The sequence below is a fragment of the Nelumbo nucifera genome, chromosome 5 (assembly GCF_055504915.1).
Source record: "Nelumbo nucifera cultivar China Antique chromosome 5, China Antique-T2T, whole genome shotgun sequence".
NCBI lineage: Eukaryota > Viridiplantae > Streptophyta > Magnoliopsida > Proteales > Nelumbonaceae > Nelumbo > Nelumbo nucifera.
In genome coordinates, this window is record NC_142653.1 from 63,705,387 (window position 1) to 63,720,943 (window position 15,557).

Here is a 15,557-nt window from a genome sequence, read left to right on the forward strand (position 1 = left end):
TTAAAATAAGCATACATTATATTGGAGAAATAGCAGTTTTTGAATTAAACGCTATAAAATATTTTTAACTAAAAAACTAAATTCAGCATAAATGAAAACATGAAATGCATAATATAAAAATTCTAGAATCAAAACATAGGGTTAGAGAAACTTACTTCTTTAGGGTTGCAAGCAAAACAAACTCATGCAGTGGTCTATAAAACAAAGAGAATCTGTATAAAAAGATTATTATATAAAAAGAATCTGTAATATAACTATCAAATGTTACTAATATGTTTTTATCTTATATGCAAGTAAAAATCTATTACAGTAAAAAAGGTACCACTATGTTTTGTTATAAAGTAGTCATAAATATAATTTATCATTAACATTTTATTAATAATATAAATCAAGGGATTATTTAGTCATTTACTAATTGTTTAATCTTTTTAATGTGCTTCATTTTTTAATAATTGTTTAATCACTTTTATTAATTATGTAACCTTTTTATTTCTTTTATCAGTTTATTAATTTAACATAATTAATAATTATTTAATAATTCTATTACTTTGCTAATTATTTCATTATTTCATTTTATTAATTATTTAATCATTTAAACTAATTGTTTAACTAATTTTTTATTTTTTAAATTTATTAATATTTACTTATACCAATCAAAGGGTTGGTAAATTTACCCATAGTCAATAATTAGTACATGACTATTAATTCATCACTTGAACTGATATGGACATGTTTACCCCATACTTGTTGTAAAACATGTTTGATATTTACCTCTTAACTCATTGTAAGAACATGTTTTTCAAATACCAAACATAATTTAATTAAATCTATAATGGATACATGATTATGGGTTGGAATATTAGGGGTGCAAGTTGGGTGGATTGGGCTGGGTTTATGATCAAGCTAGGCCCAACCCTAAAACTATACATATATGTATATTTATGCAACCCTAAAATGGCTCACATTGTAATTTGATGCACTCGGGTTAGGTTTGGGCCCAGGATAGGCTCAAGTTAGTCAATGAACCCACTCTAAAACTATACATATATGTATATTTATGCAAATACGTATACATATATTTATGCATATATGTAAATATGTATGCAAAATTTACTTATATATATATATGTGTATGTATATATATGTACATTTATACTACTTTAAAAAGTACGAATAGCCTCAAGAATATTTCTGTAATATTTTTAGGATAAAATTTACCCCTTTATATTTAAAATTATTGATAAAAAAATGAGAGCAAATAGGGTAATTGATTATTGATATTAAATGAATTGAAAAGAGGTAATTTTAAGATATTCAATGCATTCAATTTTGCCACATTAAATCCAACATTGAAGGTATTAACTTGCATTCACCTTCATTGAATCATAAATTTAAGGCTTTTTTAATTTGCTTCTTCTCATCATTAAATTCTATAATTAAATCCATGCATAATAAATTAATAATTTCAATAACATAAAAACTTATACTTTTAAGATCTACTTGGAAAAAAATAGTGTTTTCATCTAGGTGGTGGTAAGAAATTAAACCATTTGGGTCAAATGAGCCAATCCATATTGCCACAATTAAATAATAAAATTCAAAAATATATAAAATACAAAAAGTATAGAAATTAAAAAAATTTGGGAATGTTTTTAACATCATATATTTGACATATTAAACAATAATACGTATAATAAACAATGTTTTAAAAACCGATCTGGAGGCCAGCCCATTTTTGCCTTCGAGTCATAGGTCACCGATTCGACTATCAAGATCAAACAAGTCAAACCACTCTATGTCAACACTATATGTATGTGTGTAATAATACATATTTTATTAATAAATAGTATACTTATATTTTACATATATTAATTGCATATAATATATGTATTATGTTACATTTATTTATGTTTCTTAATTCAGTTTTTAATTTTTTATTTATAAAAAAATATTAAAAATTGCAATTTAGGGCCAAAAAAGGGTTTTCTTTTGCAAAAATAGTAAGGCAAGGAGCTTAAGGCCCTTGGGACGTATAGATCTTGAAAAGTAACTCATAAGAAAAAAAGATAACCCCAATCGGACATTAATAGAACCAAACCCAAAATCAAGACCGAGTGACAGTTTGAATGGTTCAATTAGCCAAGTCAACAACATGTTAAAAATATTGATGAGATAGAACACAAAAATTAAGTGTAATAAGTAAAAATTATTTCTATAATGTTGATGAAACATATAATTTAAAACTGAAGTGATCTAAAAGCAAAGCTATTTTGTTATTTAAATGGTGGGTCAATGATCCAACTTTTCAAAGAAATTCATGATGTCATAATTGAATAATAAATATTTAACAAAAGATAGAACACAAAAATAAAAAAGTAAAGAATTTTGTAAAGACATTCTAGAACATTTCTAATGTTATATAGTCATCATATTATTTAAAAATAATTGTTAAAATAAAAATTATTTTTATTTAGGACATAAATGGAATACAAAATTTAGTAGTAGCAGTAGTAGTAGCACCAACAATATTAGTAGTAGTAATAGTAATAATAATAATAATAATAATAATAATATATAATAATAATAATAATTATTATTATTATTAATTGTTATTGTAATTTAAAATTTCTACAGGTGCACATTTGGTACAACTATTTAAGTTTATTTTTAATCATATTGTTACTTTTATTAATTTTCAATTTCTATCTTAACTATGATATATCCAAAATTCAAGTAATTAATGTGAAAACAAAAAAAAAAATCATATGTGCAATACACATGCTTAATTACTAGTATATACATATGTATGTATAAATGTGTATAGTTGAGTTAAGCTCGAGCTGGGCCCAAAAAATAAAAAAGCCCAACTTTTTGGGCCTGAGCCCAGTCCGATGACTGAAAATCCAAATCCAGACCGAGTAAAACTTAGGGCTAAACCGATTCGAGCTCAGATTGGGCCCGACCAAGTTGCACCCTTACTAACATTGTGGTGGATATAATATGGGTTGGGTTTTTCTTCTTCTTCACCCATTTATTAAAGAAGTGGGCAAATAAAGAAGCAATATAGCTCAGACTTCAAGGTGGTTGTTGAAATGTTGCCTTGGAGATTGCTGATGAAACACCTTAAAAATAACATAACAGAAAAAAAAGAAACTTAGCCTTATCTATTGCCTTGGAGATTGTTGAAATGTTGCCTTGGAGATTGCTGATGAAACACCTTAAAAATAACATAACAGAAAAAAAAGAAACTTAGCCTTATCTATTGCCTTGGAGATTGTTGAAATGTTGCCTTGGAGATTGCTGATGAAACACCTTAAAAATAACATAACAGAAAAAAAGAAGGAAGTTAATTGAAATGAGATATCAGAAAAAAAAGAATTTCTTGAATATTATTTCCTGGTCAAAATCCTGAATAATAGAAATTGATCTGTTGAACAAATGCTTCTATGCAATATCTATTGTCACAAAAGTGATTTATATCTTATAGTCGTTTTACTCATTTACTCTGTCCATGTTAATACAACATAACTACAATTTGTAAAGTCAATGTCTTAAAATATTTGATTGCATTTTCGTTGTTGGGTTTGATAATTGCTTTTTTGTTTTTATGGTTGCTGCATTTTAATCTTTGGCTATCTTTTAAGGTTGGTTGCATAGCACAGAAGCCAAAGATGAGCTAGAAAGAACTTAGATAAAGAAGCATTGGGAGGGTAATTAGGTATCCAATACTCAGAGCTTGTTGAGTTGCTGATTAGAGCCTCAAATTCACTAAGGATATGTTTGGTTTGAAGGAAAATGTAGGGAAAGGAAGGAAAAAGTAAGGAAATCTTTACAAATTCCACTTTTTCTTTCCTTTCTTTACTTCAAATCAAACATAGCCTAAGCAAACAAAGCTTGTAGCATTTTTAGGTTTCTCTGCACAAGATGGGGTAATGTGGCCCAAATATCAGAAGCATGATTCAAAGTATCAATATGCCTTGGTACTTAGATACACACAGATTTTTTTTTTTTCAAATTTTGGTTTTTGGAGAGTTAAAAAAGGGTGGGGTCCTATAGGTGTTTTGGGACCCAAAAATACGATACGATACACCTAATACGAGACGTATCATATGTGCCAACTAATCCACAGCTTGAATTTCCTCTCCAAGTGCATGATGATAATGAATACCACCTTCCAAATGCGAGCTAATATGTCTACAATCTTCAATAATGTTTGAAATCCTCCACTTTTGTGTTTTTGATGGATGAGGAGGTGACGGCTCCAAAAATTAGAACCACAAATTAAAATAAGAGACAAAAAAATCGTTAAGGCTCCTTTGTACTGGTAATAGGATCGAAGACCAGTCCAATTTGTGTTGGACTTTGATGTCGATAGATATATTAAATCCATCGGATGTTTGATTGATTAATTACATAATAAAGGAAACCACATTTGCACTTTGAAAATTGATTTTAAAATTCCTAACAAAACTCTTTTGTTTTAATTTGTTTTATCTTCTTTCAAGTCTTGTCCTACATTGGAAAATTATTAAATTTAGCTTGAGCTTTTAAGAAGAAGCTTGTTTACACTACTTAGAATTAGATAGAAGAGAGTATAGAGACTTGCTAATGTGCACTGTATACGTATGCGATGCAATGAGGTGTTTTAGAGGCACACTTTGCTCGCACTTGTGTGAAATAATTAAAAATTTTAATGCATCGAACCATGATCGTTGACGTTTTAAGTTAATCCAACGGTCACCATGTAATACATTTCAGAACTTCTCCTCCGAATTTTGTGGCCCCAATTTCCAACGACTTGCACTTGAAAGTGACTCTTTCATGTTTCGGCGGTCCATTCATCCATGATCCACTCCATTTCAATTTTGAAATATGGTCTCACTTCGGTTTTGAGTCATGAGTTATGAGTTCTAAGATCCCACTGCATGCTTGTATTTGAATAGATTTTAATGTATTGATCTCTATTCTAACCCATTCAATATGTGTTTTGACTTTTGATATCCTCGATTAATCCTTCGTATTTGATACTGCGAGTTGTTGAAGGACAACATAGTATTAATGCAGATGCAGCACATGTTGATCGCTGAAGTTGATAATATTGAGAATGGTATAGGTCTCCTGAAGCTAATTAGTAACTACAATGATTAAGAACTTTTTTTTGTTGGATTTTAGTCTTATTAGAGATTAAATCTAGTGGGGTTTGATTGGTCAATTCTATGAAAAATACACTTGCATATATATATTTTGAAAAATAGTTTTTCTTTTATTAAAATCACTTTTTAACTTATCCCACATTGGAAAATTACAAGAATAGTTTTGGGTTTTTTAATAGGAGCTGATTTACACATTACACTCCTTAGATATAAAAATGAGAGTATGGAGGCTTGCTACTGCGCAACGCGCGTGCGTGTGTGTGTGTGTGTGTGTGGCACAATGAGGCGCTTTAGAGGCATACTTTGTTCACACTTCGCGTGGCTCGTAAAGGGCGGCTTTGGCTTTTGGTGCGAGGCTGATCAACGGTCACGATTCGATCAGGTGTGATCAAGGGGCATCATTCAAAGTTAACAGTCACTAACTGTTAAATACCTTTTAGCAAAAAATTGTGATTGTTCAATGAGTCTTTTCTGAACCAGCACCTTCCTCTGCTCCATGATTCTTCAGAATTTATTTAAGGAGCATGAACCAAGCATTTGCATACAAATTTCGAAAATCACTTTCTTTCTCTCTCTCTCAATCCGATCTATTATTGTCTCATAAAATGTTTCTTCGGAGACTTTTCAACTTTGCTGATTGCAGATTCTCGCCTAAGGCTCTGTTGTATCCTGGTAACGGATTTGCCTATAACCTAATAGCGAACTCAGTGGAACTGAGTGGGGGCAAATAACATTCTAAAGATAATGTCTTCAGACATGCCTCAGAACTTCTCCTCCAAGTTAGGAATGGCAACGGGGCGGGGGTCATATTCCCCGTCCTCGACCCTGATTATGAAATTAACCCCCGTCCCCATCCTTAATCCCTGTCGGGGATAAAATTTGTCCTCCATCCCCGATCCCTGATGGGGATGGGTTCCCCACGGGGACTTGAATCCCCAATTTTTTTTTAAATAACAACATTTATTTGAAAAATAAATTTACTTAAAATAAATAAAAAATTTAAATTATAAATAAATTTTTAAATATGTGATATATATATATATATATAATATAAATAATATATATAATATAATATAAATAATATAATAATATACATACATAATCGGGGGTGGGGACCTCAATCCCCATCCCCAACCTCGACCCTGATTGGGGATTCCTATTAATTCCCCTCCCTGTCCCCGCCCCGCTAAAACAATCCCCATGGGGTCGGGGAAATCGGGTCCCCATCAGAGATAGAGAAAATTGCCATCCCTACTCCAAATTTTAGTGACCCCATTTACCAACACTTTTAAATAGATAAAGTGTTTGGGAGAGTTATTTAGAACAACCATTTGATATAAAAAAATCAGTAAGTTAGAAAAGAGCCCTACGTCTAAAGCATATATTTCTGAGTAGAATGCTCCAATGACCGAAAAGTTGCTTGGATTCAACGCCCTAAGGGCGGTTTCACTGGAAGGAAGAAATTCATTAAAAGATGTACGAAAGTTCATAGATAACAGAAAAAGAATTTCTTCCTGAAAGAAAAAAAAAAATTAAAAACAAACATGAGTTTGTGGTCTTTTTATTTTTAAGTTTTAACCATTAAATTAACTTTGGATGAAAACAAGCGTGGATGGGTATTTAATTAACTGTATTTAATGGGTTTGTGGTATATTTTAATAGGTCCCACCATTTAAAAATAGATGTGATATAGGTATTTAATTAACTATGAAAAAAACATAAAGTTAAAGAGCTGTCTTTGAGAATGTTTGGAAGTGAAATTACTCACTTCTTAAATATTATTTCATTAAAAAATGGCGTTTCAGCCATTTCTTTGATGGATAGAAATTATAGTCGAAGCAGTGCTTTTAAAATTAGATCAGATCGGATGATTAGACCAGAAAAACTGGAAACCAATCATCTGATTGATTCTGTTTCATTTTAAAATCGTTTTTTGGTCAAAAACTATTAATTTGATCAATAAACAGTTAACCCAGGCGGTCAAACTATTAAAGTATCGATAAAGACAATAATTTTTGACTGTTTTTTATTTTTTTATTAGAGCAAATCATTCATTCGAACTGGATGATCAGACCCTTCAACCCGGGAACCGGACCAAAACAGTTACCTGTCCGGTCCGATTTTAAAAACCTTCCGTCAAAGAGGTTCTGAATAATAATAATCCATATTTCTATGGCATTACTCAGCTCTAATTTCCTAATCATCATATCTAGACATGTTCTATTTGACCATTCTATAAATCCTTAATTTTCAAGTCGAAGCATCTAGAATCCAGAGTCTAATTCTTATCTTTTCACTCAAACAACAATAACATAAGCACTACCTAAACTCTTGTAGAAGTCAAAAAAAAAAAAAAGAAAAAAAAAACAGGAAAAACCCTAAACTATTGTCATCTTGATTGACTTTTGGGTTTTGGCCCATACAGACCCGAATCTCTCACTCATTGGTGAGGCCCGAAGTGGATGGTTAATCGGGCTCAACTTACAACCCGTGAAGCCCCAGGTCCAGCCCATTTCATTAGCTCCCTCAATTACGCCATGTGTGTAGGCACAGCTAATGGGCATGCTAGGTGTTATTCTCCCATGTTTTTTTGTCCTTTTATTCCATTTCCTTCAATGTCTAATCTAGCTTACCTGTACCGATCATTTGCACCACTTTTAGTTTGTTTGACTCCGGATCCATACAGACTCTGCCTACGTTTATTCACAATACATTACCTCCGTGAATTAGGAACATCTCCCCTTGAAATGTTTTTTATGTATGGCTGCGATATTATGTGAGGAGACGTGGGCAGAGTTTGTGTGAATAAGAGATCTAGACTCAGTTTGTAACGTTGGTCGAGAGAATCGTGGGTCGGCACTACTCGCTTTTGGGCCCCAAACATCCCCTACCAACGGCAACTGCCAGTTCGTTTTATTCCTTTCTTCGTTCCTCGGGGACCATCCAAACTGAACCCACCTAACCTAACGCCGTTAATATTCCGTCAACGATACCACCAACCCTCCCGACCGCAGGCGCAGTTTTCTAATCCCTTCTTGATAACTTGACGGCGACAAAGACGGCAGCGGTTCTAGGTCAAGAAAGCTGACGTGTGCAAGCTCCTGTAATCAGTGGTTGTGATTGATCTAGGATTACGATCTGAATGGATTTAAGTCTCACTTTCACATTTTAGGTAAAATCCTAGCCGTCGAATTTGGGGACTTCCAAGGTGAAACAGTTCACGAAGTACGCTATCGGAGTGGCAAAGCTGCGAAGCGTGGTGAACAAATTTCGAACGTTACCTTGGTTGCCACTTGCAAGTAACGACAAAGCTGCGTAATTAATTTAATTAATAAATTTAAAATTTGGATGTTTTTGAAAATTTTCTGGAAGGAATACAAAGACGAGATGAGACGAGACACTCAAAAAACATTAGCTTTTTCTTTACTGCAAGATAGTGGGACCCACAAACAGAGGAACAAGTGGGGGCCACAGGAAGCAGAGAGAACAGGGAGAGCCGCTCTTACGTGCCGATGCAGTGAACGGGGAGTGCGACCGGCAGCGGTGACGACTGACGACACCGCTGAAACGGCAATGGTTAGAGCCCAGAGGCGTGGGTCCCGCCAGGAGGATTAGTACGAGCTGGCTGACAGACTGGTCCCTTCCATATACAACGCAAATTTGCAACGTCTCCCCAAAACCCTTCGTTTTTAAGCCCCTCTCTTTTCCCTTCTCTGACCCCAACATCACATTTCACAAACCTCCCTCTTTCCTCTCTTTCCTCTCTTTCCACTCTGATCGGTCGCTCGCTCGCTCGCTCGCTCTACAAGTATTTGGTGGTGATGGCTGAAGTAGCTGAAACGAAGGCACACGCTGAGGAGGTGGTGGCGGAGAAGACGACAATAGAGAAGGAGGCACCGCCGGCGCCGGAAGTATCGGAGGCGGTGAAGACTGCGGCGGTGGTTGAAGAGGTTGTCGAGGCCGAGAAAGCGAAACCTGCTGAGGAGGTGACGGTTACTGAATCGGTTTCGTTCAAGGAGGAGAGCAACGTGGTTGCCGATCTTCCCGAGAATGAAAAGAAAGCTCTGGAGGAGTTCAAGCAACTCATCCAGCAAGCCCTCGAGAAGCACGAGTTTACTTCTCCGCCTCCCCCGCCGGCGCCAGTGAAGGAAGAAGAAAAGAAGGAAGAGGAAAAGAAGGAAGAAACTAAAGACGAAGAGAAGCCGGCGGAAGAGAAGGTTGTTTGTGCTGAGGAGGTAGCTCCGGCGGATCCAGCAGAAGAGAAACCGGCTGAAACTACTGAACCGCCGAAGGTGGAAACGGAACCGGAACCAACAAAGGAGGCAAAAGCGGACGAGAAGACTGAAACTGTGTTGGTTGTTGAGGTGGTCGAGACAGTCACGGCTACCGTCGATGATGATGGCGCTAAGACTGTTGAAGCCATCAAAGAGACCGTCGTGGCGATCTCCTCTTCTTCTGCTCCGGAGGAGCCAGCGGAAGCCGAAAAAGCAGCCGAAGAAGCCCCTGCTGCCCCGGCTGAACCAGAGAAGGAAGAGGAAGAAGTTGCTGCCGCGCCACTTCCACCACCTGAGGAAGTCTCCATCTGGGGGATTCCGCTGCTCAAGGACGAGAGGAGCGATGTGATCCTTCTGAAATTCTTGCGAGCTCGAGATTTCAAGGTCAAGGACGCCTTCACCATGATCAAGAACGCGGTTCGTTGGAGGGAGGAGTTCGGCATCGAAGCCCTCCTGGAAGAAGACCTGGGTAACGATTTCGACAAGGCGGTTTTCATGCACGGAGTCGGCAAGGATGATCACCCAGTCTGCTACAACGTCTACCAGAAGACCTTCTCCGAAGAGGAGAAGCGCAAAAATTTCCTCCGATGGAGGATTCAGTTCCTTGAGAAGAGCATCAGAAAGCTTGATTTCAGTCCCAACGGCATCAACACCATCATTCAAGTTAACGACCTCAAGAACTTGGTCGTGCCCGGACTTCTGGAACTCCGTCACGCCCTCTACCTGCTCCAGGATAACTACCCAGAGTTCCTCGCCAAACAGGTTAATCCTTGTTCTTCTTCTATTCTCTGTCTGTTGATGATGATAATACATGATAAGAGCTCGATTTAGTTGGTTTTGATCATTTTTTTCTGATGGTTTTGATCATTTTTTTCTGATGGTTTTGATTTGGGGATGTTTTAGATTCTGATCAACGTTCCATGGTGGTACCTTGCAATCAATCGGATGATTAGTCCTTTCCTCACCCAGAGGACCAGGAGCAAGTTCGTATATGCTGGGCCATCGAAATCTACTGAGACTCTCTTCAAGTTAGTCAAGTTTCTGTTTTTATTTCCTCGTTGAATTGGGTTTTCTGTGTACATGTTTATGGTCTTTTCTGATGGAATCTGTTAGTGGGATTGGCTTGGATTGACTTGGCTTATGTGTTTGATTGTTCTTTAGATATATAGCTCCTGAGTATGTACCAGTTCAGTATGGAGGCTTGAGCAGGGAGGGTGAAGGTGAGTTTACCACCGCTGATACCGCTAGCGAGATTACCATCAAATCGGCAACTAAGCAAACTGTGGAATTCCCTGTTTCTGAGGTGAGCTGGATCTTTTTCAATCTTTACTAATGAAACTCTCTGTGTTTGAGTAGTTTGATTTTTGAATCCTTTATGTTAATTGAGATTATTGATTTGCAGGCATCCCACCTGGTCTGGGAGGTTAGAGTTGTTGGGTGGGATGTTTCCTATGGCGCTGAGTTTGTACCAAGCGCCGAAGATGGATACACTGTGATCGTTCAGAAGTCGAGGAAGGTTGCTGCTTCCGAAGAACCAGTTATCTGTAACAGCTTCAAAATTGGTGAACCAGGCAAGATCGTTCTCACCATTGACAACCAAAGCTCTAAGAAGAAGAAATTGCTATACAGGTCCAAGACCAAGCCGTCCTCAGATTAAATTGTCTCCACAATTAGACGGTTCTACTATGCAATCAATTAAATGAACTCAAAAGGCAACAACACAAGGAAAAGAACAGTGGAAAAGCCCAAGATACTTGTTTTATCAACATCAATTTACAGTGATTAAAGGTCTGGGTTGGGTTGTTTTTGTTCAGAAATGATACAGTTTCTTTCTTTTATTTTTGGTCCTATTTAATTTAAGATTAAATTTTTTTTTCGGATTTTTTTGTTTTTTTTATGATAAGTGGATTTGGTCTTGGTTTGTGTGACTCAATCATTAGGTGTGGGGAAAGAAAGAGCTCTATTACTTATGTGACTATAAAATTTCTGTGTACATTATGGTCTAAATGAATCTCTGTTTTGTTCTTTATTTTTTTTGACTTATTGAATTTATTATTAAAAGCTTGTGTTATTTTTTTTATATATGCATTATTCATAAACCCATGAACGTGTACTTTCTTATTTTTCATTTGAATTCAAGAATAAATTCGACTACAGAACTACTCCATAACCGTAAAGAAAGGAAATCTGCTGCTATCATTGGACATGATTTTCCGTGGCTGCCTTCATTTGCTTTAACGTTCTTCATAATCATTTGGTCTTCCACCTTCAACCAAAATTATTGTTGGTAATACAAAAATCTTTTGAAGCTTTTAAATACCTAGGCTGCATTTGGTTGACTTATCTCCTTTTCACAGTTAAAAACTCGGTGTTCAAAGGAGGTAATACCTCCTTAAAATAAGGAATGCCAAATACAGCCCTAGTTGGCTTGCCAACTGAACTCAGAGAAGACTGGGTTTGCCTGTGGGGAATGCCTAGTTGGCTTGGATATGGTGGGTTGATTGAGTTGGCTTATAAGGAATGTTTATTTGGAATTGTGTTGGACGGGGGCATGGCGGGTTAATAGGTTTATTGAGCAACTGCCTCTGCCCGGCTTAAATTAGTGGTGTTAACAACATGGTTGGTTTTGTTTTTGACAACTGCTTCAACTTCCCCTGAATTTTGATCTCTCAAGAGACTTTCGCTATACATTAGAGAAATATTCTCTCAAAAGACTATGCATTAGAGAAATATCTTTGAATAAAACCTCTTTCTCTTCTCTGTCATCAAGTTGATTAATTTTGTTCTTGCATTGATATCATTATGTCTTCTCTAACTGGAAATGTAAGGGTAGCTTTGTGATTTTACACCCTTTTCTCTACCTAAATTAACTAAGGCTGTGCTTGTTTTGAAGGAAAAAATAGGAAAAGGAAGGGAAATGTAGAAAAACTTTTACAAACCCTTCTATATATTTTCCTTCCTTTCCCTACCTTTTCCGAGATGTCAAAGTTGAAGGGAGGTTAATGTACTTATCGAACACAATGGTTGTGTAGTGGGCTCTATAACCAATAAGCGCATATGGCTCACAACAACTCAATCTCATTAGCAATTATGGTGTAGGCCGTGCTGTATGCCTTACGGATTATTACGGGCTGTTGCCTTTTCCGGTGAAAATTTTGGGGTCGGCTTGGCATGGTCTATGGCCCGTGCTGTGTCGTGCTATGCCGCGGGCTGGCTTGGCACGTGGGCCGAGTTTTGTGTTAGGTCAGGCCGTACATTGGGTTAAAATTATTTATTTAAAAAAATTGACAAAAAACTTAAAATTTTAATTTTATATGAATTTTGTGTATACAATTGCTTATATATACAATAATTAAATAAATTAATATAATAAAATTAAAAAAAATATTTATTTTATTAATATATTATATACTATATATTATTATATAATTATATATATATATATATATATATATATTATTGGGCCGGGTTGTAGGCGACACGGCCCGCTCGGTCATGCCATGTTGTGCCGGTCCATGGACCTAAAACCCCAAGCCCAACATGGCCCACATAATCGTGCCAGGTCTGACATGGCTTGCAGGTCGTCGTGTTGGGCCGATCCAAGTTCATATCGGGTCATAGGCGGTACAACCCGATTTACATCTTTAAGAGGGGGTGAATTGGAAAACCTCGTTCAAATCTTAGAAATATTTAAGCCATCTTGAATGGTTGGAAATAAATGTAGCGGAATGAAGGCTTAGTGTGTGCACTTCATGCCTCGACAATCAGAAACAGTCAATCATACATTTTAGGGTAATCGACTATATTCAATGTTACATTTTAGGGTAATCGACTATATTCAATGTGGCATTTTATGCCTTGGCTATAAGAACGCATAGTAGATTAGTAATAGACACAAGTAATTATAGTAAATAGGTATAAGTAACAATATATTACAGCTATCAAAAGCAAGTGAATAAGGTAGCAAAGTAATAGCTGCAAAGTGCAAACATATTCTTTGTGCAAATGTAATGTAGTTAGTAGAATGCAAGGAAAATAACTTCAAAAACATCAGAGCAAAACTGAAGTAAAGTGCAAAGGAGGAAAATACAATGCAAATAGATTTTTATAGAACTTCTACAGAAACCCCTGCTTACGTCTTTTATCTTAGACACCTATCAAGATTTTCACTAAATTCACGGGCACCATCAAAGCCTTACAACCAACAAGATTCCGGGTGCTTGCAATACCTGAGTAGTTGGACTTTTGGGTGCCAAAAAAAGGCCTAATTAGAAGAGTACGGGTGTCTACCAAACCTTGATTGGACTTCTAAGTGCTAATCGAATCTTGAATATTGTTCTCACTCTTGAACACCTCATTCTTCATTGGATATTATATTGTAATATCATATACGTAGATATATCTCTCAATAAGCTGATGAAACAAATATAGCTCAAAACTAACCCAAGTGCGAGATAATACTTTGAAGAACCATAGCTTGAGTAGGGCAAACCTTTCTCAAAAGCTCTAGGGTTTTCATCTTTTAACCCGGGGAAACATAGAAAATCAATATTGTTGATGACACACAAATCTCACTCTTCTTTCTCTTCTTACATATCTTTGTAAGTCAAGGAATATAACCAATTGTTATCATTATTTGGACGTGATAGCTCATTAATCCTCTATTGGTACTGATGAAGATTTGGCCCGAACTCGTAACCACTCAACACGTGGCAAAGGCAACAGCTCGGCACAACAGCACGCCCAAGGCGCGAGCTCCGAAAGGAGAAACCAGCGGTCCGAACTCCCCACAAGGAGCCCGAGCTCTCCCTTAGGCCCCGAGCCTTACGAACACAAAGGGCAACAACCCGAACTGGCCTGCCCCATGGCAGTTCGGGCCACACTTCCATCCGAGCTCAAGACTTCACCTCGCACACCACTCCAATACTTCGCCTCTAGGATGCCGAACTGAACAACCGTACCTGACACCAAAGAAGTCCGTATCCTGAGGCGGCGCACATGACTGACTTGGGATCTGATGCTTGATAGCCACACTTCAACGGCCACCTGCCACCGCCACCTGCCACCGCCATCTCCAGTTACAGAGACGGCTCCGACAAAGAGAGCAATGGCGGTTCTGCCCCAGCAGAGGTGATGACACCCGAACTGGCAGAAGCGCAGGGGTAATCATACCCGACCTGACAGAAGCTTAGGAGTGAGTGTGCAAAGTGGTTATAAAAGGCTCCCTTCCCCCCAAGAAGAAGGTATGTGAACTTTGCGCCATCTGGTTTATTATCTTGCCTTTGAGGATACTAACTTGAGCTTCAGAGCACTCTCACTGGGTCCCTCCCTGGAGATACTCGCTTTCTTCCCCGTTTCAGGCACCTTCTGCTCCAACCAGAGGTAAGATCGTTGACAGCTAGGACCGGCCAGATTGCACACAATCAATTGGCGCTGTCTGTGGGAAACGCTTCTAAAAGCTTCCCTCTAAAACTCTCATAACCCCTTTTCTCTAGAAAACCCCAACACTCATGGCTTCTTCCAACAATGCCGGACGTAGCACAGAGATGAACGCCACCGGGGAGCAACTTCAAGTCCCCGTGGTGTGCATCGGACAGTTCACCATCCCCCTTCCGGTGGATGGGACCCCCAGCCTGAGTGCACCACGAGCAGTGGCGCCAGTGAACCTTCCCGCCGTGAACGTCCCCTTTCCTCTCCCTGTCGAGACAACCTTTACCGAACCAACTGTTGTCCCCCTGGCGACAAGCCAGGGCCAGTTTGACGACATGATGCAGTGCATGCGGGCAATGCAAGCCCAAATGCAGCAGTTCCGGCAGCATTAGCTCCAGCAGCACCAAGTACTGCACCACCTCTCTCAATATCACTATCAGCAGTAGTTCCCCCAACTGCCTCTGAACCAACTGCAACTTCCACCTCGACACCCTGCTTCAAGGCCGGTTAAGGCCCCTCTCAGGGTGGACGCCATCACCGAGGAGAAGCCTCCCAACTTCAGAACCCCCCTAATAGCCAGGCCTCATCCCCGGGCCGGAGGGAAAGAAAAATCACCCCCACCTCGCAGCTCGCAGGCGGGTCGGGAACCTCGCCCTCCAAGTCAGCACCTCAACGCTCCAAGCCTGAGCTCCCGCTCACA

At 37.8% G+C, this 15,557-nt stretch overlaps 1 protein-coding gene across 1 annotated transcript; it reads left to right on the forward strand.

The window, feature by feature from the left end:
• The first annotated feature begins 8,803 nt into the window (after positions 1–8,803).
• Positions 8,804–11,456, forward strand: LOC104588624 (patellin-3-like). The gene is made up of 4 exons (XM_010246642.3): positions 8,804–10,189; positions 10,331–10,455; positions 10,589–10,730; positions 10,830–11,456. The coding sequence occupies exons 1-4, from the start codon at positions 8,975–8,977 to the stop codon at positions 11,082–11,084; spliced, it is 1,737 nt and encodes a 578-aa protein (XP_010244944.1). The 5' UTR covers positions 8,804–8,974; the 3' UTR covers positions 11,085–11,456.
• Positions 11,457–15,557: the final 4,101 nt, after the last annotated feature.